This window comes from Phoenix dactylifera, chromosome 9, assembly GCF_051530095.1.
Source record: "Phoenix dactylifera cultivar Ajwa chromosome 9, Ajwa_hap1_PhDact_Kaust_v1.1, whole genome shotgun sequence".
Classification (NCBI taxonomy): Eukaryota; Viridiplantae; Streptophyta; class Magnoliopsida; order Arecales; family Arecaceae; genus Phoenix; species Phoenix dactylifera.
Window position 1 is genome coordinate 20,675,799 of NC_143198.1, and position 25,481 is coordinate 20,701,279.

Genomic DNA, 25,481 nt, shown 5'->3' on the forward strand with positions numbered 1-25,481 from the left:
GGGATCCAAAAGAGAACAACTTTTGTTTGATAGGGGTAGCAAAGTGGGTGGCGGACAGGGAAGCCATGATCCAATAATTCCACTATTGAGGGAGATCATTTGGGTGGTGGACTGCCACCACTAAAGCCAATAGCAAGGGTATCAGATCATGACTTCGTCTAAGTTTCATGGGGGCCCGCACCTAATACAACACGGCTGTGGTGGCATCCGCCACCGGCAAGAGTTGTTGACCAACCACCAAACTTTTGCAAGCGGGAAATATATTTTTGATGGCCATATTACAAATCATATTTCTTCTTTGTTCAGAACAAGACAGCAAATTTTGGAAGAAATTTTGGAACAAATTTGTACACAAGATCAAACTGAATATTGGTTTTGCATTAGATATTTTTTTTGTGCCGGACTTTAAAGTAATTTGTATGATCACAGTATGAGCTCTGACCACCTGCAGATCTACCTAATTAATAAACCTAATTATTTGAAAAGGTTAAAAGGGGTACTTACAGTGGTGCCAACCTTTGATTCAGGAAAAAAATTCTCTTTCTGCAAAGTTTCGTTGGTCACAAATAAGTTGCATGGGTGTAAATTTGCCATGGATCACAAATCAAAAGCTGCAACGTGTCTCATTCCTACATATTTTGATTAGGTAGAACAAAATATGGATCAAGTTGGATACATGATAGATCAAAAATCTGTCAATCTCGATTTACAACAAGTTGAAATAAGTTAAACAAGTTAAACAGTTAAGCATTATCACCTCTAGTATTGACCATATATGGATGATCGTGACATGAAACAAGCCCCCTACTAGGGAGTTGATATTCTGTTTTTCAACAAATTGTTATCTTTTTCTATTGTTGTACAGGTGTAGTTACTGAATAAATTAGATCACGACCTCAAATAAGAAGACGGTAAACTTTCATAAATTAATATAACTTATATTTTTTTAATCTTATTTTTATTATAATAATCTAGGATGTCATCTAAAAGGGCTAGCTAGAAGATACCATTTAGATTGTTTTGGACTATAAGTAAGATTAAATATATGCTCATGCGGGCTCTCATACTTAATATATATATATATATATATATATATATATATATATATATATATATATATATATATATATATATATATATATATATATATATATATATATATATATATATATATAAGTATGCCATATATTTGTTTTTCCCCCTTGAAAAGGATGGAGTTCTGGCCCCAGCTTAATTTATACAGTCTCCCTACCATTTTCCATGATTTAAAGCTCCCAGGGGTCAGAGTTGTACAACAAATTAAAGTAGCAAACGGCCAACCGCCTGAATTCAACGAGGGAATGGCTGGTTCAGAATGCTGATAACATGGCTGCTTTGGTACCGCCATGGCAGCCTTCCCCTTTTTAATACCTTCCACTTATAAAGACCTATGAGACGTGGGGGCCATAAACTGGGTGGCCTCCAACAAATAAGAAGGTCCATGGCTCCCTCTCTTCTGTGGATGGAATTCGAAGAACAGGAGGACAAAACCTTGGTGTGGCACCAAGGATGTCGGCGCTTGATGTACAAACTCAGAAGTCGGAGAGAAACTTAAAATATGTAAAACATGGAAATAATTTTAAGTTTGGATCTTAACCAATCCATATTTGAAAAAGGATAAGAGAAAGAAGGAGAAGATGCATCTTAAAATATGTAAAACATGAAAAAAATATTAAGTTGGGATCTTAACTAATCCATATTTGAAAAAGGATAAAAGAAAGAAGGAGAAGATATATATATATATATATATATATATATATATATATATATATATATATATATATATATATATATATATATATATATATACACGCACACACACACACACTTTATTATATTTATAATACACATGGAAATTAAGATGATCTATATTAGAATGGAGATTCTATCAAGCAAATTATTGGCAACTGGTACATTTGGAAATTGGGGAGGGCAAAAAGGATCTTTGGCATTAATAAGAGCTTAAAATTTTTTTTCTTTATTTCTTCGTTACTTTCTTCTTTTAAGGATACACAACATCCAATTCCTTTTGTTTGACTTCGTTTGATAATGTAACTCTTTTTATTAAGAAGAGATAAGTTGAAATGGCCTCGTTTGGTGTTACTTTTGGATCCGATTTTTGCTTCCAAAAGTCCAAGAAGAAAAATAAACTAGATTGGACAACATGTATGATGTAATTCTTTTGTTTTCTGAAGTTATCTATGATGTTTTTAGAGCTTTTGAAGAAAAGTTTGATTGCTTTCATAAAAGAATGAAAATAAAAGTAACGAATACTAAAACTTTGTGAAAATTCTATCTTCAATATCAATTTTCATCTTGTATTTTACTAATAAAAATATAAACAACAATGATACCCAATAGGACCTAACTTGGGAAGTCATCGTTGTGAGGCATCTGTTGGAGTCTATTTGGTTTTGTTTTTTTTCTTTCATTTTGTTTCGGTGAAATATCGCACAAACAATTTCAAAAAACAACAGAGTTAAAGCATTCATGATTTCCATTCTAGTTCATCTTTCTTCTTGGATTGAAGAAAACGAAAACAAAAGCAAAAACAATACCAAATAGGCTCTTTAAAAAAATTAAAGGAAAATAAATTGTTTTCACCTTCAAATCTATTTAAGATTGCTCTAGAATAAAAAAATAAATAAATAAATTTTTGCACATAAATGATGCATAATATGCTTAATTAGATGGCACATGTTGGCTAGAAGGCGTAGAATATATGTTGGGATTAATTAATTGAACTTGGTAAAACATCAACTTTAATTGCATTTAAGAGGGAATTCAACTAAAAAGTAAATGCCCCTCATGTTTCCATTTGAACATATGACATTTGCATTTTTTTTCTCTCTCTTTTCTTTGGTGGAAAACAAGGGAAAACTATCTAGTAAAATCATTTAGATCCAATACCTGAAACACCTATCTCAAAATTCAAACCTAGAACCTTCTCCTAAATTCAACAATAATGACTTGATGATGCTCTCGGGCTGCAAGAAGGTAAGATGCTCTTAGGGCTAGAGATTTTGAGAAAATCCTCATTTTAATCAAAGCTGAGCACATATGAATACATGTGATACCACGATTTATTGTATGAAGGGGTAGAATCTAGTGCTTTTATATTGTGGGAAGACTCGGGTGATGATACACTTGTATGCCATTATACATTCAAGAAAACTATGAAGTACAAATTTGATCAAATGAAGATGCACTAATGAATAATAAATAGGAGACAAGAAGATTAAGATGGGCAAATGCTCGAAAAACCCTATTTCAGATGGATCCATTAGAAGACTCAGAGAGAAGGTGTTTCTTAATTAAACATTTAATCCTTGTGAAAAGGCTATTTTACATGTATATCCTTATAAATATCTAAAAATTATGTGTATATCATTGCAAATATTTTGTTTACATATGTACCCTTATAAAGTATTCTTTTGCATATTACCTTCATAAACATCTAGCTACTATATATAAGTAATTAACATTTATGCAACATAGCAGATGATTTTATGACTACATGATGGGTTCATAGAATAATAATATACATGAGAGAAAGATTGAAATTTTAGAGTAAATCTGTATATATCACATCATCTGAAGATTACAGAAAAATTGTTTGACCAAGTAATGAGCTCATACCGTATCTAAAGAAGATAACTATGAATTATTAGATTATATTTCTAGCCAAACATCATGCAGTGTACATCATACTAACAGATTTCAAAGATAAATGCTTACAAAAGTTGCAATGCTGATATGAACCTGATAGCAACTTGCGCGAAGTCAAATTGTTATCCTCCACCTTATCCACACACGTAATACTAAATCAAATCCTAAACTCTATATACAGAATAGCCATGAGTGGAACAAGACTGCTAATCAGAAACCTTGGACTCCATCAACATGGCGAGCTTCCATTAGTGGAGCTGTTGATATGAGGTGAGATATGGTGCAACATAGAAACTGAGTCCAGATTATAGACCAGGACAAATTGGCTCCTTTGTTGATTAAACCCAACAAACCTTCTTGATTGTAAAACGCCAACGTGCATGGCTGGCTCTTGGGGAAGGACAACCTATTCTTCATGATTGAATGGGTTGTGGAATAATTGCAGCAGAATTTACTGAAATGGTGGCAATTCGGGTGCATTCGAAAGGTGACAGCTGAAATGTGACTCCGGACTCAATCCTCTAGAAATACAAAAGCTATAGTTTAAGCTATCCTCTTTGAAGACTTCCAACCTGTTCAAAATTTTTGACCGATCATGTTCAGCTTTCATTCCATCCAATTCTTATTCGTCCACCCGAAAAGACCTCGTGCAGATTAAATGCACCTGATATGCAACATGGTTTCCAGAAAATGGATTTCCCCATCATCTTATATTTATAATAAACACCTGCGTACCGTGTCATCTCGGTTTCTTAATTTAGGCGTAGGATGATATAATCCCAGAGAAAACCGGCAGAATATTTCTTAATGTCCGTCATAAGAATACTAGAGACCAGTTCGACATCTCTTCAGACTAGTTGCTCAGATGGGGCTGTTTGATTTCTTTTCGTACATAATTATACAAATGGAATTGCTTTTTAATGGGTAGTGTTTAACAAGTCTGATTTGATAATATTCCTTTTAACGTGTTCCCTTTGCAAAAATCAGTGAAACTTTGTGCTATGATACCATACAAAGATATCAAAACAACTTTTTTTTTTCAAAAGAAAAAAACTTTAACTGATCTATGAATCAAATACGCTTGCTGATCTCACATGATATTGCTGCAAAATTGCAAGAATTCAGAAGTAATATGAAAATAACTAAAGAATTGTATTACAATGATAATAAATGTTTATTAGTTTTTTCAGGTTCTAGCTGTATTAGCAAAGTCTCTCAATTTCCATCAAAAAGCTCACTGGTGAACTTCACATGCCACTGATCCCTGGGTTTTGTGCAAGCAATTGATTAATTTTAGCAACGCCCAACCATTGGCCTGGGGTCCATGCGGAGACTTCAACAATAATTAGTGGACACTTAGAGAGGAGATAATTGCATTGATTGGCCTAAATTTACATTCGACTGCCGACAAGGAGATCTAGGAAAAGCTTCTATGAAGAAGCTCCAAATGGGATTGCACATCTATCTCTAATTAATTACATATTTCCTCACTCCGGATTTTTCCCCTCCCTTTACAAGTATTATTACATTACTTGCAAGAATCATGGTTGCCAGAACTTCAATAAAAAAGGCCTGTTGCAGAACGTAGTCTACTGTGCTGGGCAAAGTCTTCGTTTGAATCCTTACCATCAAGGATGTGATGACCAACAATATCAGCCCAGTAGCAGCATGAACCATCTAGCCTCGTCCCAACTATTTGGTAGCAGCATCCTTTCAGATATAATAATGATTGAAATTGCCATCCATCACAGGACCATGAAAGCATTTGAAGAGCCAGTAACAAACCATCGCAGGATCATGAAAGCATTTGAAGAGCCAGTAACAAACCAATGAACAAAGGAAGCTTCATGTCTATTCCATTTTCACCTGAAAAAGAATGCATTAATAACTAAAATAGAAAGCCAACTTGATCGGAAAAAAAAAAAAGGACATGCTAACCTCCCAAACAGCTTTAGAAAAAATTGTGCCCAGGAGAATAAGCAACAAAGTTTGATTTGCTGAATCATTATCTCTAACGGTTTAAACATCTTAAAACTGCACTCACAAATAACATTCATCCAAACTAATACCGAATAATGCTTACAAATGGCATCTACAATTCAAACATTGTGTAACTTTTTTCTTCCTCAAAATCTTCAAGCACGTGCAAAATAAATCAGTCACCTCACTTGTATGAAGCCAAACTGCTACCTGATTGAAGTAGGTGACCTGCTATGAACATGTTATGCGGTCGGAATGGAAGGAAAGGAGCATTTTTAGAAGCAGTTCCATGATGATTAGTATCTAAGTGAGATTATATTAAAAAATGGTGAGAGTTGTGCAGAAAATTGCTAAGTTTGATTCCCAAATTGCTGTAAGGTGATTATGTTCCAGATCTGTCAGTTGCCACCTTTCTACCCCAAAAGTTGGCAATTACAGTCTGCAAAAGAAAAATCTAGAATTGGTAACCAAAGGACAAAAGTGAGAGAACACTGCTTGACATCTCACTGGCTTCAAAAAAGGAGTTGTTACATCACTGTCGATGTAGGTTGTCAACATCTCACCTATGATATAGATTTCTACCATCTCATCTACTCCATGGAGAAAGATAACCATCAAACTTGTCAATTCCATAAAACTCTGATTGCAAGAAGAAAAAATTATCCAATCTCTGATCTTCCAAAACTTCCTGACATAACAAAATTCATATTCCCATATCCGTATAAAAATTTGTCAGGTAAATAAAATATAATTTTACTATACATTAAAATGTTTCAGTATATTAATTTTCTCATCCTTCTTCCCATAACCATCTCGGCTGTCCACTTCTCAGCTCCTCAATCAGCCAAGCCAACAGCTCTTTCCATCTATTGTCTCTGGCATCACCTCAACTCCAACACAACCGCTCATTGTCAAATTACCCATTAGGTAAGCCCCATTCCTCGCCATCAATTGACCCCAATCATCCTTGACTCTTAATGAATCATTGGCCCTCATCCCCCCTCCCCCATTCAGCCCCCAGTCTTCCATCCAGCCCCTTGGTCGCTCAGTGACTCCTCAGCCCTCTGGATACAACCCGTCCCCCCCCCCCCCACTGCAAGCATGGGAAACCACTTTAACTCCCCCTCCTCCCTCCTCCTCCTCTCTCTGCCCCTCCCCGCAAACCCTAGGTCTAGTTTTAAGTGAATTATGCATTAGTCCTTATGTCTGTTAAGTTTAAGTCTTATTTTGGCTCAAAATCACCTGTGGAGTCCTTTTTCTTCAAGCATGATTGCATTTAGTGATGTTATAATGGTCACTGAAATTGGTGTCTTTTGTTGGTAATGCATTGCAACGCTACCTCAATAATCTTCTTGATTGCATCCTAACTCAATAATCATCTTTTCCTCCGATGCTCCTTTTCTTTTTCAAAAGGTTTTTCTTCTTCATTGTTGAACAAAGAGAAAGGCTATTGACTAAAACACAATGGCTGAAAAAAATAGTGAGCAATGAATGCCATGGTTCAGTATTCATCATCAAATTATTTAAAAGCAATAGAAAGAAATGGCAAGCAATTTCATCACAACAACCTTAAAAGCAAGATGAATTTCTACAACAGTGAATGATACAAAATAAGTAAAATGAATGATAAAATTGGAGAAATGCAAACCCTTTTATCAAGAGATATGGTGCAAGGTAAGAGCCCTAAATGAAGCCCCATCTGAACATAGTTCAGACCAAGGTTCGCCGTACCGGTACCGAACCCCGTACCGGTGCCGCATTAGTATAGGCGTACCGAGTGTCGGTACAGTACCGTACGCTCGGTACCGACCGTACCGACATTGGTGTACCGATACCGGTACCCATCGGTACGGGTACGGTACGCTCGGTACCGACCGGTACCGACCGGTACAGCGAACCTTGGTTCAGACATTGCATTCTTTGTTTTATGCAACTCACACGTTGATGTTTTCAGCAGTCATGTTACTTATTAACCTGTCGTGAATATCTTATGTTGCCAATCGACCATTAAATAGTCGAGTATTAGATTTGTCTTGTGTGACAATGTTTGTCCAGTATAAGAGTATTATCTGGCTAATTACATTCTGCAAATGTTCCAGCTTGAGACCATTAGGTAAAACTTTTTCTTTTTTTTTCTTTTTGAATAAAAGGTAAAATGAGTTGATTCAAATGAAATTAAGTCTACTGACATGTAAAGAAATACTTGTGAACAAATACTATGAGACTACTGAATTTAATATAAAAGTTAATTAAGTGATATACTCCCTCCATCCCTCCGTCCCTCTTCAATGACTTTATGACAAGTGTCTCAACCCATTAAACCATCATTCAAAATTTCAACTGCAGTTGACCCCCATTTAGAGGCACCAGTTCTTGTCACCCAACCCCTAAAACCCAGTGAAAACCCCCTAAAAATTTGGGCTGCACAAGTTTTTTCTTTTCATTATTTTCACTTGTCTTTTCCATTTTATTTCTAAGAAAATCATTAATCTTGCCTCTGAGGCTAAGATCATTACAGATTTAAATGTTTAAGTGTACTAAAAAAGATGAAAGTATGGTTCTTGCTGCAACTAAGGAAACTGGAGCAATACATCCATAATATACCTGGAAAGATATGTATTTTTTTATTTTTGCAATACAAAACTTCGGAAAAAGGCATGCCATAACTTTCATGAATTAGGCCACCTCATGGAAGCCTCAAGATACGGGAAAGATTACCCTGATTTATTTAAAATATGTTGTTGATTTTATCAATTTTTTTAAAAAACCATGTCAAAAAAGAACATTCATGTCAAGATGCATGTTGCTATCAACATCAAAAAAAAAAAAGATGCATTCTACTACTGAAAGTTGTCTTGATTCAGATGTAGGCTTGATAGATAAAATGTATAGGTTTTCATAATTTAATTTTCTGTTTTAAATAACAAAACTAAAAGAATTTTTAAAACAAAAAAGTATGGTTTTCATGAAATACATATAATGCTCATGTATCAAAAAAGATTCAAAGTAACATGTGGAAATGACAACATTCTTTCAAGTCATACTTCATGGCTCACTGAATTGCTTTCTGTAATTATTCTTTTAAGATAGTTCATCAAATTAGAAATGGCATTGTAAAGATTTCTCAATCTAGTGGGGGCTCTTATTGGTCTAAACATTTTTTAGTTAGAGCTTAAATGCGCGTGTAATAAGCTAGACCATTTCTTCTAGCTTTATAATATTGCTATAGAAAATTTATAAGTAATGAATTGATTATTTTGTATTTTTTTAAGTTTATTTCACCGTGTGACCCATGGCATAAGTTTAAAATATGGAAACAGCCTCTCCACACAAAAAGGTGAGGCTGCATACATCCGACCCTTTCCAAACCCCACAATGCCAGAAGCCTCATGCACTGGGATGCCTTTTTTTAATATAACCCATGATATCAAGTGCCAATAATGCCACATGGCAGCTAGCAGTGCTATAAGGTAGTGGGAAGAGATAAGAGGTGATGCTCCACTAATAAAGGGGCTGAGTGTTGTCTGCTTCCTCAAGTAGCACTGAACAAGCATTATTGGATATGTGACATCATATCAACAGATACGTCCTGTGGGAAAAAAGACATATCCTGATTCCTAAAAATGCGGGACCTTCTCAACCTTAAAAACTCAAAACAGAGATATTTTTGAGTGAATGCTATATTTTTTTTCAAATGTGCATCATTATTCAAATATGAAAATTCAAACAAAACAGAACCTCACGATAATCCCTTCAGAAATCAATGGAAGAGAGCGCATGAAGGTGGGTGAAGAAAACATTTAGAATAGCAACCATGATACTAACCAATGTGTGCAGATGTTGCAGCTGGAAGTGCCGGCAAGTTGACAGCTGCATAAATCAAGAGAACATGCCCAAGGTTACACAACACAAAATGAAAAGGAAAAAAATGGATTTTTAAATCAAGAATGCATAATTTATCACTCATGAAATCAGTTCCATACGCAAGAAAAGAAACATATGTGGCTTCAAGAAGTCAATTAGTTTCATTAACTGTCAAGCATTCAATCAGAAAGGTTGTCTAAGCAGAATTACATACAAACTGCTGTTTTTCCATGCAAAAGCATGGTTCTCATGGACGCAGAGCCAATATGGAACCCTTTAGGCCCCCAAAAAAGTTTTCAGGTCCAGATCTGGGTCTAGAAAAATGTAGCTGAAGCAGACCCAACCTTATCAAATAACAAACTAGGGCATGGAATTAATTTTTAGCAACTCAACTCGATCTGGACTAAATAGTTTACCTGGAATATAATGTAAAGTTCTACTCACATATTCTAAACATTCTCATAAAAGTTATTATCAATACTTTGAAGCTATGAGATTAATGAATATTTTTGAGAGCATAAAGGAAATTTGACTAGCCCAATAATATGCACCTGTTTGTTACCTGGACATAGACTCGAACTATACCAATCCAAACCCAATGAGCATCAGAAGGTTACAGGTCAGAGTATACCAGTATCCAACACATAAAGCTAATGAGTCTTATAAATTATCTAGTAGTACCCAGACCTGCACTTTGACAGAGATTCTTGGACGGATAGTGTTTGGGCAGGAATTTAGACCAGAACAACCAATGATGCAGGTTAGACTTTGGAGGTAACCAGACCAGACCCAAGCATATAGCATCCCTAACTAAATGGACCGCTTGGTATTCGAGCAAATCCTATCAAACTAAATATCAGTTATCAAAAAGATCGGCTTACCTTGGTTGAAGTTACAGGTTGCAAGTAACTCATAAAATCACAAGGGTATTAGCAGTCCCTTACGAGGTATTGTATGGTCATTTGATATTTTAATGTTCCATGTTACTAAATAAACTCATGTCACTTATTACCTTAAAGAAAGCTGAAACAAATATATGAGCCCACCAAACCTTTTCTGGAATAAAACTGCATGGTGCACATTTCAAAATCCAAAGCAAAGATGGTAGGGAAAAGAAGAAGGAGAAACAAACCAGATATTTTTTATGGCCCACGGACATACACTTGTCGCAGGAAGATGTTGGCAGTTCAAATGCAAAGGGCCAAGAAGATATAGTACTTAAAGAAGAAAAGTTCGAAAAAAAAAATTTAAATAGCAGTGCTTCAGCTACTACTATCGATGCATCAAGCGATCACATAAGCATGCAATATTGGATAAAAGGTTAAGTTTTTATATTTTCTTTTTTCAGTCTATAATAGAAAAAAGCTTGACGCTCAATATAACCAATATATAACTAACATACATGCATGGATTATTGATAAAAAAAACATGTTCACATGCATGTACATGTATATGGCCATGCTATCATCCCTAGATTTTAGGAATGCCATGTCAGATACCCATATTTGTGCCACCAAGTGAGTCCATTGCACATGTCAGCTCTATGCTTTAATTCAAGAAGACGTGTTGATTTTTTTTTTTAAGTCACAGGTTACAAATAATTCATAGAATAACAGGGGTAGTAGCAGTATTTTAGGCAGGTATGGTATGGTCCTTCAATTATTTAAAGTTGTGTCCTTTGTTATCAAATAAACTCATGTAACTTACAACCTTAAATGAAGCTGAAACAAATATATAAGCCCACGAAATCTTTTCTAGAATAGAACTGCATATTTTGGTGAACATTTCACAATCAAACCAAATGGCAGGGGAAAGAAGAAAATGAAACAAGTAAAATAGACATTTGTGTGACACATGGACAAACACTTGTTGCAGGAAGATGTCAGAGGCTCGGATGGAAAGGGCAAGTAGATATAGTACTTGAAGAAAACTTCTAACAAAACTTAAACAGTGCTCCAGCTACTACTAGCAATACATCAAGCAAGCATACTGGCCCTATTGCACTCACAAGAGAAAGTTCATAAATCTATTACGTGACATGATTAGATACAAGGTTAAGTTTCTATATTTAAATTTTTAGACTATAATAGAAAAAAGCAACTTCACTTCTAATATATCACATAAATAACTAATATACATGTACAGGTTACTGGAAAAAAAAAACATGCACATATGTATGTAAATATGAACTCGTTGTCTGTCATATCTGGATTTTAGGAATGTCATGTCAGATACCCATATTCGTGCCACCAAGCAACACCATTGCCCATGTCAATTGCATCATAGCCCCATGGTTTAATTCAAGTTGAAAGTTTTTCCAAGTTACAGGTTGCAAGTCATTCATAAAATCACAAGGGCATTAGCAGTATCTCAGGAAGGCATGGTACAGTGACTTAATATTTTTAATGTTGCATCTCATGTAACTAAAACTCATGCAACTTACTAACCAAATGAAACAAATATATGAGCCCACCAAATCTTTTCTGGATTAAAACTGCATATTTTGGTGCTCATTTCATGATCCTAAGCAAAGATAGCAGGGAAAGAAGAAGAAGAAACAAGTAAATTACACATTTATACAGATAACGGACATACATTTGTTGCAGGAAGATGTTGGAGGTCCAGATGCAGAGGGCCATGGAGCTGCAATATTGTCATTCAGATCACAGGTGAAGCTGATTCCAGAAGAAGGGTCAAATGTTGCATCTGATGGCAAGCTTGGAAGGAGGCATCCAGACTCTGGAGCAAAACTTGAAAGAACAATAATTAATATATGATTTCAAACAATATCAACAGTTTTGACAACAATTATATAGAGACAACTACATGGTATATGATTAAGTACTTGATTTTTCAAAATGAATTTTATCTGGGATTTGCCCAAAGATTTAGTCTATGCTATTTGCATAACCTGATATGCAAAAAGCATTATTTGAATAGATAGAATATGATTTATACCATACTGGGTTTTGCCTTTAACTATGATAAGTTTTAAAGCAATCCTAAGAACCAACGTGGCGCGGACACCAGTGCCAGGTCATCTATCACTCGGGTCTACGGTCGCCACAGGAGGATGGTCCAGCCAGTTTGATTTTATTTTGGAGTGATTTTATGTTATTTGGGCCTATTAGAATATTTTGTTATTTGACAGTCTTTAGGGCTTATTTTGGTATTTCGTTATTTTGAGCGTCTTTTGTAAGACTAGTTTTTTTTTGGGGTCTTTTGCATTTTTCTGGATCTTATAAATATGTTGGACCGTACATCGCTTAAGGTTATGCTATGAATAAAAAAATTTCTGAATTCCTTTCTTTAGCTCTAGCATGTGAAACCCTGAGCGGGGATAGGTGCGAAGCCTAGCTCTTCTTCCTCCTCCTCCCTCCTCTCTCCTCTATTTCTCCTCTCTCCTTCTCTCTTTCTTTCTTTCCCTATTGTCCAACATCACAACGTTGGCGAAACCATCCCGAATCGCACGGTTCGGGACGTACTGAACCATACTGGTGGTAGACCGGGGTGGTTTCGGCCTCCAAAACAAGAAACTGGTGGAAAGGGAGGGGGAGAAAAAGAGAGGGAGGAATAGAGAGAGGGGGAAGGGAGAAAGGGGGAGAGAGAGAGAGTGGCTGGCGGCTAGAACAGAGATGAGGGAGGGCCCCTTGTTCACTTAAAAAAATTTAAAAAAATAAAAAAAGGAAAAATATAAAAAAGAAAATAACAAGTAAAAAATCGAAAAAATATATAAAAAGGGGCTGAAACCCTTGTTTCATTGGGAAACAAGGAATTTACTTCTGTTCCGATATATGGAGGAAAGAGGGCTTCAAAATCCCTCTATCCCCCCTCCTTTGCCCTTGTTCCGGCCGCCGCCCTCTCCCTCTCTCCCTCCCTTCCTCTCTCCCTCTATTTCTCTCTCTTTTTTACTCCCTCTCCCCCTTCCTTCCAGTTTTGCCTATCACTTCACACCGGAACGGCACGGCACGAAGGCGTACCATACCATCTCGCTGGCCAACCAGCACAAATGTCGGTTCTGGTACTACCTTCCTTGTTAAAAATCTTATGCTGAACAAAAAGTTCAAGCTCAAAAATATAATGTCAAACAACCATCAACAAAATCAGTGCTCCTTTTTATTCTAGTGGAAATCTCTACCAAATGATCATGAAACAACAAATATATTGCTCGAACTGGGAAGGTAACCATTACAATTAATTTATATAATTATTACGAAAGGAGTAAGAAAGATTTTTTTAAGTGCATTTTCCAAATATTAATTTATAGAAAGCTCCACTCAGTTATCTTCACTATGACTTGCCATGTAGGAAGGAAGGTTGAAAAGTAAAAGGAGCACACATTTAGTCACATTCAGTTTCAGTTTTTCAAGACAGTTAACCACGAAAATATATAACAAGATATCAAAACATAGACATAGTAGTACAGGAGGCATATTTGATATAGGCATAATGGAAGGTGTAAAGCATCGTCTGCCGTCTCTGTACTGGACCCTGTACCGGTGCCACACTAGCACATTGTCGGTACGGTATGGTACGAAATTTTTTGGCGTACCGAGTGTCGATACGCCACCCGTACCGGGTATTGGTACCGAACTGGGTATGGGATGGTACACCTCATACCGCTCGGTTCAAACCGATATAGCATACCTTGGTGTAAAGTTAAATAAACCATTTTAGTAGGCAAAGATCAAATTGATATAACCTGAAATGACATGTAGGAAAATGGATATAAGATGACCAATGGAAGATGATACGATAACTAATGGATGATGCCAAAGTTGAGTCATGGGTAACTTAAGGTCAAGATACAACAAAGAAGTATGCAACAAGAACAAGAAATATCAAATAAACTTCAATTGTTCGTTGAGCAACACACAAGTTTTAAATCCAACTAAGAACTAGGGAATTCTTATAAGAGAAGGATAGGGCACACGTTGCATGAATAGTATATTAGCTTATCAATCTGGTGACAAATAAATATTCACTAAGATTGAATTACCAAAAACAAAAAGGCTAAAAATCAATATCCCAAACTCTGGAGAATTCCTTCATTTCTTTGCCGCACTCTATATTCTAATTTCAGATAGTTAAACAACAATATTTTTTACAAAAATGATGAGAAAAAAAATCAGATTTATGTTTATGTTCTCAGGGGTCTTGTTCATGTGTATATGTGAGAGGAAGGGGATATCATTGGTATAATGCAATCAAAGTTCATGTAGTGGATACAAGCGAAAAATTGTTGATCCTCCATGCTTATTCCAATTAGATGCATTGCACTTTGTTCCATCCAACTATCATGGTCAAGCAATGTGTTACCTCAAGGTCTAGATCATCCCTTTTAACAAGAGCTGCTGAACCTCATGAACTAGGCGATTCACATCATACTGGACTCGACTGGCCAAGAATCAGGGCAGTTTGCCTACCTGAGTCGGTTCCAGTTGAGACCTAGGCTGAACCGGCTTGAACCTTTTGGTTCTGCCCATTTCAAGCCATTTTGGACTGTTCCAACCCAAAACAGGTGGCTCGGTGGTTTATAATTTGAGTCATGAATCATGACTCTCCCAATCATTCTCCCCTCTCACCCGATCTTCCTCACCTTTCCCCTGTATCCTTCTCTCTCAATCCTTCCCTCTCCTCTCCCCTCTGTCCCTCTCTCTAATCCTCTCCCCTCTCCCCTCTCCTGATCATCCTCGCCTTTCGTAGGTCGCAACCCCTTGCTAGGGTTAGAGTCTTGCACCGCCATTGCCAATGACCAAGATGCTGACAACATTGGAGGTATGTCGTCCCTCCTGCCCCCCCCCCCCCCCCTCTCTCTCTCTCTCTCTCTCTCTCTCTCTCTCTCTCTCTCTCTCTCTCCCCCTCCCCCCAATTCTCCCTCACCCTCCCCCTAGTTCCAGTAAACCTCAAGTCAATATAGTACGTACCGGTACTGACATCTCGTACCAGTTCAGCAACCTTGCTTTTAACACTCCGGCTAGTCCCCTTCCCACTGCCACATGGTCAATGAAATAGCTATTGGCGATCTAATCAAGTGCTCTAGTTATACAACCCCTTAAAAACTTGAATAAATAGATAAACTCCTCACATTTATACTTAAAAACTTACAACAAAACCAGCCATATGTGAAACTATTAGTAACAACAGGAGAACCTCTGATTATCGATGACCTTAATTTGTACAAAGGCAGCATGTGCAATGTGCATGCCTCAGACTGTGAATAATCAACATGTTTATGATGGGATGAAGTCACTTTCACCATGGTGCTTCTCTGGTTAAAAAGAAGGTAGAATTATAATATAAACTCCCTTTATGGATGCACTACTTTCTAAACAAAGTTTCAAGAAGAAATTAAACTACACAGGCTGAGAGTATTGTTCCAATAATCAAGAGTGCAATCATTAGTTTCTGGAAACGAAAACTGAAAAATCTCATAATGGAATTACTTCCATCTATAGAAATAGAACCATTTTTCCCGTATCAATATTCCTCTCAATTAATTAGTGTATAAACTTTGCTTCAAGGACAATTCAGAGTCTAATTTTTCACCAAAGTACTCTCTTGTCTCAGGTCTCATCCTATTAATTTAGTTGCATGTGCAGCACACATGGACACATATCAGGCCAATTATTAGGCCATCAAGCATGATACCAATCTAACTCAACCATGAGTAGATTACATAATGAGGTTCTACATGTAGGACAGAAATACAATCAGTACGAATTTGCATCTAACATCTAAAAGAAAAACCATTATCTGGGTTAATCAGGCCAAGTTATGTGATTATTAGGTAACATGTAAAGCCTAGTCATCGGTAATGAAAATAATAAAAAATAAAGCCCTGGTCATCGGTAATGAAAATAAAAAATAAAGCCCTAGTCATCATATTTGCAACTGTTTGAATGTGCAAGAGTTCATATCATTAAAGTTTATTTTCTTTAAAAGAAGTTTTAGATACATCGTAGTGACTGCAAACGAACCAACTGTTCATGTTATTTTTAGGTTTATTTTTAGATGCACAGCTATGGTTGTAGATGAACCAACACATTCACGAGCAGCTCAGGTTAGGCTTGATAACAGCATATGTGGAGCTTGTACAATTGGGAAACAAGCCAAGCTGAAGCCTCATTTAAGGCTCAACTTTCGTACAAGCCAAAGCTGAACACTGTAGGAAGCTCAAGCTCATTCAGCAAAGAAAAAAAAACAAGGTTAAACATTCATAATTAAGCTCTGCTCAAGTTTCAACACCCTTTCATATAATGACCCAACATTAAGCAGCTCAAATGTTGGTTTATTTGCAGCCACAGCGTTAACTCCACAAGTTCTTTAATATCCCCTGCCCTCTACTCCCAATTCCCCTCCCCCTCCCCACATACATGCACACACACCCCCACATATACACATGTCCAAGCACATGCACATAGATCAAAGAGAAGGTATTCCCTTGATCCAGAAGGATCACCAAACTCGATATGAACCACTTTGAACACTATAGGTAGGGCTAGATAGCCGAATCACATCGGGAAGCCGAATCACATGCCAAATTTTCCAAGGTCATAACTTAATCATACGACATCTGATTGAGATGACATTTTATTCAAATTGAATAACTTTTTAAGATCTATAATGCAGCGCCAACCCCTTAGATGGTTAAAATGGACCAAAATTCCATCATTTGGGCTCCAAAATAAGCAAGTCAAACCATTTTTTTTTTTTGAGAGAGAGATTTTGACCGGACATATCTTTCAATCTAGGAACAATTGGATGGAGCAATAGAAAATAACAGTGATGGAGGAGTCGAAATCTACCTCTTGTACAATTTTATTTTTTTCATATTTATTTCTATTAGTCATGTTTATTTTTAGAAAGCTAATCCTATTCGAACTAGAAGAGAAATATGATCCGAATTGTGCAAGGATGGACCTCATTACTACTACTATTATAAATAGAGAGTATGTACCTCGGTTTTTGATCAATGAATAATTAATGAAAAGAAAGAAGACCTAAACCCTACTTTCGCCAATTTTTTGATTTGAGTTGAAAAGGTTGAGGAAAATCTTCTCGTCAATTTGATTGGGCTGATATCAGAGCCTCAGTCCTCTATATTTATGGGAGCCTTAATTTGTGGTCTAGACGCACAAGCAATACAAGCAGACAGAAGAAGAATTATCTATGCTTAAAATACATCGAAAGATAAAAACGAGTATGGCTACTAATTTTACCTCGATGGATGATGAAATAAAGAAACATTTCTCATAACTAAAAGACAAAATTGCCAAACTCACCGAGATCGTGTCTCAATTGGCGACACCTTCAACACAAACACCAACAACTATTGAAGCGAAGCTATCTCCCACATCTGGAGACGAAGATCTACCATCTAGCGAAGAAGACCAAGACCGAAAACCATCTCCAAGCAAAGCCACGAGGCGAAGAAATAGACGTTTTTCCATCTTCAGTTCTAATTTAGTGGGAGCTAAATCTCATAAATAGGAGTATCACTAATCCAGAAGGATCACTAAACTCAAAGCGGATCATCTTGGCCACTATGGATCAGACTGGATGGGATATAGGAGAGAGATCCATCATATCGGAAAGCTGAATCACATGCCAAACTTCTGGAGGTTATAACTTAGTCATATAATATATGATTAAGATGATCTTTTTTTTCAAATCGAGTACCTTTCCGATATTTACAACATAGCGCCAACCTCTAAAGAGGTAGAAACTGGCCGAAACTCCAACGTTTAGGCTCCAAAACAAGCCAGTCAATTTGAAAAAAAAAATAGAAAAGATTTTAACTGGACGTATCTCCCAATCTAGAAAGAATTAGGTGGAATGATAGAAAGCAAAGTTGATTTACGAGCCGAGATCTCCCTCCTACAGAATTTTAGCTTTTTTGCATTTATTTCTACTTGTCATATTTATTTTTGGAAAGCTAATCCTATTCGAACTATAACAGGAATTTGACTTGTGCAAGAGTAGACCTCACTACTACTATTATAAATAGAGACTATACACCTCAATTTTTGATCAACGAATAATGAATGAAAGAAAAGAAATCTAAACCTTACTTTCAGCAATTTTTCTACCTTTTTCTAAATTTCTTTTCAGAGATTCAAGTTGAGTGATTTGAGGAAAATCTATCTTCTTCCAATATTTCTTGGACCATATCCATATTGATAAGGTGAACTAACTCAATCCAGCCTACTTAGCAAAAAGAGACAACAAAAGCAAGATACAAATAAATCCGGTTGAGCATCACTAATCACCATCTACATGCAGAGTTAACAGCTGAATCATTTCATTCATAAAACGTTATGACAAGATTGCAATATAATGTTCACTATGGCTATATTTACGACAAGCAAATCAGTCTGTTGTGATACATGTTGGAAGGGGGAGAAAAAAGCATAATTAAGGTTGAGCCATAAATATTACCTTGAGATCCAACTGGTTCACCATTTGAACAAATGATCACAGCCACCCAAGAACAAGATAAATTTGTGTTAGTATGTCAATTAATTGAATGCAGAAAAATAATCTACAGGTACCAGCATAATAGCTGAAGGTTTCTTACAACTAACCTTGGAGTGAAAAATCTTTGAGAGTTATCTGGCAGAAACTATAGATGTTTGTGATAACATTCATTTTTTGCAACTTCAGACCAAGCAATGCAGCACAATCCAATGCTTGTAAATTGGTTATGAAACTTTGCTTTTGCAAGTGAGATACATAATTGCTCATGGAATGGCAGCATGCAGTATGATTCTTGATCCTGTTCCCACAGAACTCCGCAACTTTTGTGGTATTTGGAAAAACTAAAGGACATACTGCAGCAATAAATGCAAACTTATTGGTGAGGCTTTTGAAGTTAAATATAGTTGGTATTATAACAACATAAATGAAGAAAACAATTAAGGTGAGATACCAAAATTCTTAAAATACAACATAGAAGCATTGAGTGGAACAATATGCAAAAACCAACAGAATAAGAACTGAACAAGATAGAAATAGTAATACAGTAAGCATCATATACAACTAAAACTAAATTTAGGTCAATAGATTAAAAAGCTTAGCAATACAAGAAAGCATTCTACAGTTTTTTAGCAAGTACATTATTACTAGATATAGGTTTTCTCAATTGCAACAAAAGAAGACAGTACTGAAGGTACACATTCCATAAAACAGAGCTTCAATGTGAGGTCAGCCAGAGCAAACATGAAAGGAAAAATGCAGGATGTAAATTCTGATGCATAAGATAATGGTAAATAACTTGGGAGTGGCTAAAGAAGAACAATCAAACAGCTATGATATTTACTACCTATTCAGAAAGGCTAAAAGTGAGGATTCTTCTTCTCAAAAAAAAAAAAAAAAAACAAAACAAAAGAAAAAAAAAGAATCTACTAGTAACATGGTTAATTTTAATATAGCACTAAGTTAGTCGGTTGGACTTGTACTCATTTATTCGCAGAACCAAACTAGGAAAACTTAATCAGTTAATGAGTCTAAAAGGGATCATAAAAACCAACTAAGTATTAGTTCGAGGCATACTTTGATATTCCCAGGAGCAGACAATAAATAAGGATTCATAAAGCCAGTAGTGTTTGCATTATGAATTAATGAAACATTACTTGCATCGGTTCCATCAAAAAGGAAAAAAAGAAAAAAAAAAGAAACTTGTATCAAAATTCATAGCAACCATCCAACTTATGAAGAACATAGGCTTTCAATGGTTGGAAGTCAGTTCTTCCCTTCACATAATTCTTCAAACAACTTCAGTCAACAAGATGACCATCTTTGATTACGTTTCAGGCAGTTGTCTTCATGTTATCTAACAGCCACTTCAACTAAGCTCAGTCTAGTTAAACCACTCAACCTCAACTGAAAAGATTTAAAAAAAAAAAAAATAGAAATAGAAATAGAAAGTAATAAATGCATACAGGAGCACACCAAGTTGAATTGGTACTTGAGCTAATTAAAGATTTCTCAAGCACTATATTTTTATCATAGCGCAACAGGCAAAGGTTTCTTTTCTAGCTACCTTCATTAACATTGCAGTTGGATATTCGTCTAAGTACATGCTTGGCAGATAATGGATCAAGTCTACTGGATAGCCATCTGAGGACAATGCTTCTGCAACCAGCAATTCTAGAGTAGTGCTCAGGCAAGTTGTTAGTAATATCCATACTCGTCAAGCCACCATCTCTCAAAGCAATCTTTTTGGCAGCTTCAAGTATAGCATTTTGACATATTTGGCTGCAACATTCATTCACAGCATCAACTTTCCCACAGGCAACCAGGAGTCTAGAGGAGTCAACAACACTCTCAAAATTATTGATATTATTGACAGGGCAAGAGCTATCAGTGAGGTTTAATGGGTGGATTGAGCAAATTTTTTGAAGATTATTACTGGCCCCGCGACTTTCTAAGATCTGTTGAAAATCTGATAGGCAATAGTTTGCATGAGTAGAATCCAAAGCAAGCATTCCTGTGTATTTACTTGATTGCCCTATCAGAATGACCAGGGTGGCCTGAAACTGAGGGCAACAGATTACGTTGGCCAAGAAAGGAGCAAAGGACGCCAAACAATCGACAGCAGTTGTACTTATCAAGCTCTCAACAGCAGAGAAGTTTAATGTACACCGTCCTACAAGAAAGGAGGCACCATGAATGCAGTTCATGCAGCTTGACCAATTATTTATTCAGCTTTGTAAGATATAATATAACTTTAAGCTGCAAAACCTGATAATTTCGGTGAACTATTGTTGAAAAATGGTGTCATTGGAGAAGGTGCAAGAAGAGGAACAAATGGTTGAGGAGAACTGTTCGGGGAAGTATCAGGCATCATAACATTCTTTTCTGCTGTCAGCACAGAGTCCATGTGATCCAACAATGGAAATCCATGAACAATTACATCGTCCCATTTGCAGCAGAGTTCTTGCAAACCTGAATGACAAGCAAACTGATTGGTTACAGATAGAAAAAGAGAGAGCAGCAAAACGTTATGCTGCATTAAAACACAATGCCTAACCAAAGCATGTCAGGTAAATGTTAAAATGAAACAAAATGAGGTGGACAAAGGCTTGTCTTCTAAATCTTCCAAATATAAAGATGGAAGAGGAAACAAAGATTTGCTAAATTTAAAAAAAAAAAGGCTCAAGTTAAAACATAAAATACCTTAAAAATAGAGTGCCAGAATTAACTGCCAAATATTGAAATTATGCCACCAAACTAACAGAATACTTAGTAACAGATATATTGCATCAGTTGGATCAAATTAGTATGGTATAACATAGATATTACATATTATGCTTATGGTTGCACATTATTTTCTACTGATATGGTGTATATATTACAGGATTATTAGCTTTTAGAGTGATGATGCTCATCCAATGTCCGATGTTGTCATTGAAACAGATCAGCTATGCGGGAACCAGCTAGAAACCAGCAAGTTTGCTTGCTTAATCCCTCTATAAAAGGGCTGAATGAGAACCGCTCTGTTTTTGCCCCTGTAGTCCAATATTTTCTCTTTGTTTTGTAGGTTTAATGCTTTAAAGACCTGATTTGATGAATCCTTGCTCCGACCTCAACAGCTTTTAGTTGATTCAAATGTTTAAGGAAAATTAACTACTGGGGAATGCCAAAAACAGCTGAATGGGATATTTAATAACTATCCGATAACAGACCTGATTCTAGTTTATACCAGAGTCGCTATGGGTAGTGATCTAATCTTGCAAGATTCAACCAGTATCTGACTCATTGCTACCCATATTGACAAGTTATTTCCTCCAAGATCACCAGCTTCCACAATGTCCTTAAGTTTACCTCCTTATGACTGGAAAATTGGTCTAGATCACAATGACAGGTGTTTTAATAGGGACCCTAGACATGAAAAGCTTCCGTCAATTTTAAACAATAAGCATAAAGTTATACCCAAAGCAATAGACAATAAAATATGTGGACTGCCTTTATGATTCTTTCATGCATTTGTTGTCATTTTATCATGATTTCTTAATAACAAGATTGTGCAATATGCTCACTGGAAAAAAAATGTAATTCATAATCCTAAATCCGGGAAAACCATGCCTAAGGATCAAAACCAATCTCGTAATAGTCTCTACTGGAGTAAATGGCTTGTTGCAAATGAAGGCTAAAACAGAAACTCAGACATCGCCATGCACCTCATCCTAAGCAATATACCGGATTGCTGAATCAGCTACCATGTTCATCCAAAAGCAACGACGCACATCATAAAATAAAAATGACAAATTGAAATCATTCTACGACATCACATTTTTTTTATCAGGATAACTGGTTAAAAAAAAAACAATGCGTCACATCATCTAAACAGAGGAAGTCCGAAGTAAGTACAGTCCCAGGATCCTCACACACAGAACAAATTTCACAAAAATATCAATACAGACCACAGTGAAATCTCCGGAAAGTCAACTAACCACATCCAAGTCCTAAACCGAGCTTCAAGAAAGTACACAAAGAACAAGAACTTCTCGCAAAAACCTATTTTGAATCACCAATTTAGAGGGGAAACAAGAAATATCCAAACCCTAAACCTAGCTTCGAGAAAGTTCACAAATACCAGAGCTCTTCACAAGAACCAATGTTCCACCACAATTTACGCAAGAAATTTCAACCTCCGTCAGAAATTCACGACGAATTCGTTAAACAACAAAACAATCTAAAAACCCTCTTCGAAATCAAGAACCAAGATAGATTACCAGCACACCGCAGCCTGAAACTTGAATTTCGAGCTTAAAATCAAAATGCCGTCAAAAATTTCCAACTCCTAACTTGATAACCCAAGATATCAACAAGAAAACCAGGAGAAAGAAGAAGCTGAGATTTCTTGGCGGCTCGAGCGAGGAAGACGAGAAGAGATAGAGAGGAAAAGAAGCGAACATATGGAAAGACGTTGAGAAGGAAAAGGGGAGAGGACTCACAGAAGAGGAGGAGAACGGCGCCGAGGAGGGGCGAGGTGGGAGGGAGCAGCGCGTGGCCTCCCATTGTCGCGACCTCGGCCTCGGATGGAGAGGAGTGGCGGTGAAGGTGGTGAAATCTATGATTACCACCGCTACTGTGGCCACTACTCCACTGTGGGAACTGTTGGCCTTAGGAAAAGCGAGATGGCATTTATAACGGCTTATTAATAACGGCTGTCTCGTTTTTATGATACTTCAACGCGAAGGAGCGTGCACGCCGCTTGTTAAGATGTGAGAATATTAATTTTTATGGAGGCTTTATAATAAACACTATGCTTATTTTGAACTACAACCGGCAACCTAATTGCCGAGAATCGGTTAATATTAGCCTATCGACCTTGACATGTAGGCCAAGAAGAATGTTGATGCTGCGAGCTACTTCTTCATGGATCCCTTATGTCTAACTTTATTTTAAATGAACAACTATTTTTATGCATAAAACTCTGTCTCATGTAAATATTGCTGCTCCGTCTTGTATGAAATGAACTCTATTTGTCCAAATTGAGTGATTACATTTGGTCAGTAGAATCTACAAGTCTAATCTAACCATGCTTAGTTGAGCTTGAGTTTGGCCATATTTACCCAACCCAACCGGATTCTATTCGATCTAATCAAACATGATCCTACTAGATCATGCTTTACTCAATCAATCCTACTCAAAATTACCTAATCTAACTCGACCAAAATCCTACTCCCATATATATCTGAGCTAATTCGAAAGACTGAACACAATATCTATCCATGAAAAGCTTTAAAAAAAATTCACTTGTATCTAAATTGGACCCAACATGAACCCAATATAGGTCTAAGCTAAACCTAATTCACTGGTCACCCCACCGTAGGTAGCCCTTGATATTCTCACCCTCTATTTTGTTACTATAAACGCATTCCATAAAAAATACTCTATTATATTAAGTATCCGCTTGCCAAAATTATCCCTTATTTTAACCTTCTTTCTCCTTCCCTTTGGCACCATTTAGGATCACTTGTCGATGGATATCTGTAGATACAACAAATGGCACCTTGTCCCTGCGTGTCTTTTTGTAATAATTATTTATACCTAACTCAATCCCTTACCATCTCTCCAAATGCCATGTCCCCGGACACCTGTCTCTCCATGCGACCATCTGTACATCAAATCCCAAACTCAGAAAAGAGCAAAGTAGACATCTCATCCTCATTCAAGATATACTTTGAAGCATGAACTACCATGCAAGAGAGCATGCTTAGGTTTCTCTCAACTTGCTGGTCAGATATATTGTATTCGAGAGGCTCACACTTTAAAAATTGCTGGACATTAATTTAAGAGTGGAAAAGATTCTACTGGATCTAAGGAGATATATTTGGTAGCCCAAGTATGGTAAAACATGGCTTTTTTAAATACTTTATACTTTGCAATAAATTGAAGTCCTCTAACTGAGATTGTATATGCCCTTGATAGTAGCTAGTAGACCTTAGGATAATGCTTCGATGAATTTCTTGGGATAATTACCCAGGATGAGAGACGGCTATTATTATATGTACATGGTAGTCGATCATTTTAGCAAGATATCATGCTTAATTCCCTGCAAAATGACGGTTATGGGAGAAGAAGCAGCTGGCTTGTTCTTTCATCAAGTCTTCCATTATTTCAAATAAAGATTAGCCATCTTGTGAGTAAATTCTGGAAATCCTTAGGGGGTAATGGATACCAAATTGAAACAGTAGGGCACTACCTTTCTCCCGTAGATAGATAGATAGAGAGACAAAGGTCGTGAATCAAACATTGATACATCTTCTTTAGGGCTAGAATTCCAAATATTCAAAGACTTGGGATGATAATTTGCCCTACCCCAATTTCCCTATAAAGAAGCTATTAGTGTTTCTACCATGAAGTCTTCTTTCGAGGTTTGTTTGGTTTGTTGTACAGATGCCTTTCCAAAATGTGGC

The 25,481-nt window shown here is 36.5% G+C and overlaps 1 protein-coding gene across 2 annotated transcripts; it reads right to left on the reverse strand.

The window, feature by feature from the left end:
- Positions 1 to 5,057: 5,057 nt before the first annotated feature.
- LOC113463532 (putative GPI-anchored protein At1g61900) lies at positions 5,058 to 23,710 on the reverse strand. Of its 2 annotated transcripts, XM_039131856.3 has the most exons (8): positions 23,514 to 23,690; positions 21,298 to 21,501; positions 20,597 to 21,202; positions 19,140 to 19,385; positions 18,994 to 19,005; positions 12,148 to 12,291; positions 9,514 to 9,558; positions 5,058 to 5,574 (listed from the first exon to the last, which is right to left on the reverse strand). In XM_039131856.3, exons 1-8 carry the CDS (start codon positions 23,575 to 23,577, stop codon positions 5,504 to 5,506), a joined length of 1,392 nt encoding a protein of 463 aa, XP_038987784.3. In that variant the 5' UTR covers positions 23,578 to 23,690; the 3' UTR covers positions 5,058 to 5,503. The 2 variants fall into 2 exon arrangements, 1 of the variants encoding a protein (XP_038987784.3); XR_015968817.2 differs by lacking the exon at positions 18,994 to 19,005 and having other exon boundaries at positions 12,148 to 12,302; positions 23,514 to 23,710.
- Between the last annotated feature and the right edge of the window lie 1,771 nt (positions 23,711 to 25,481).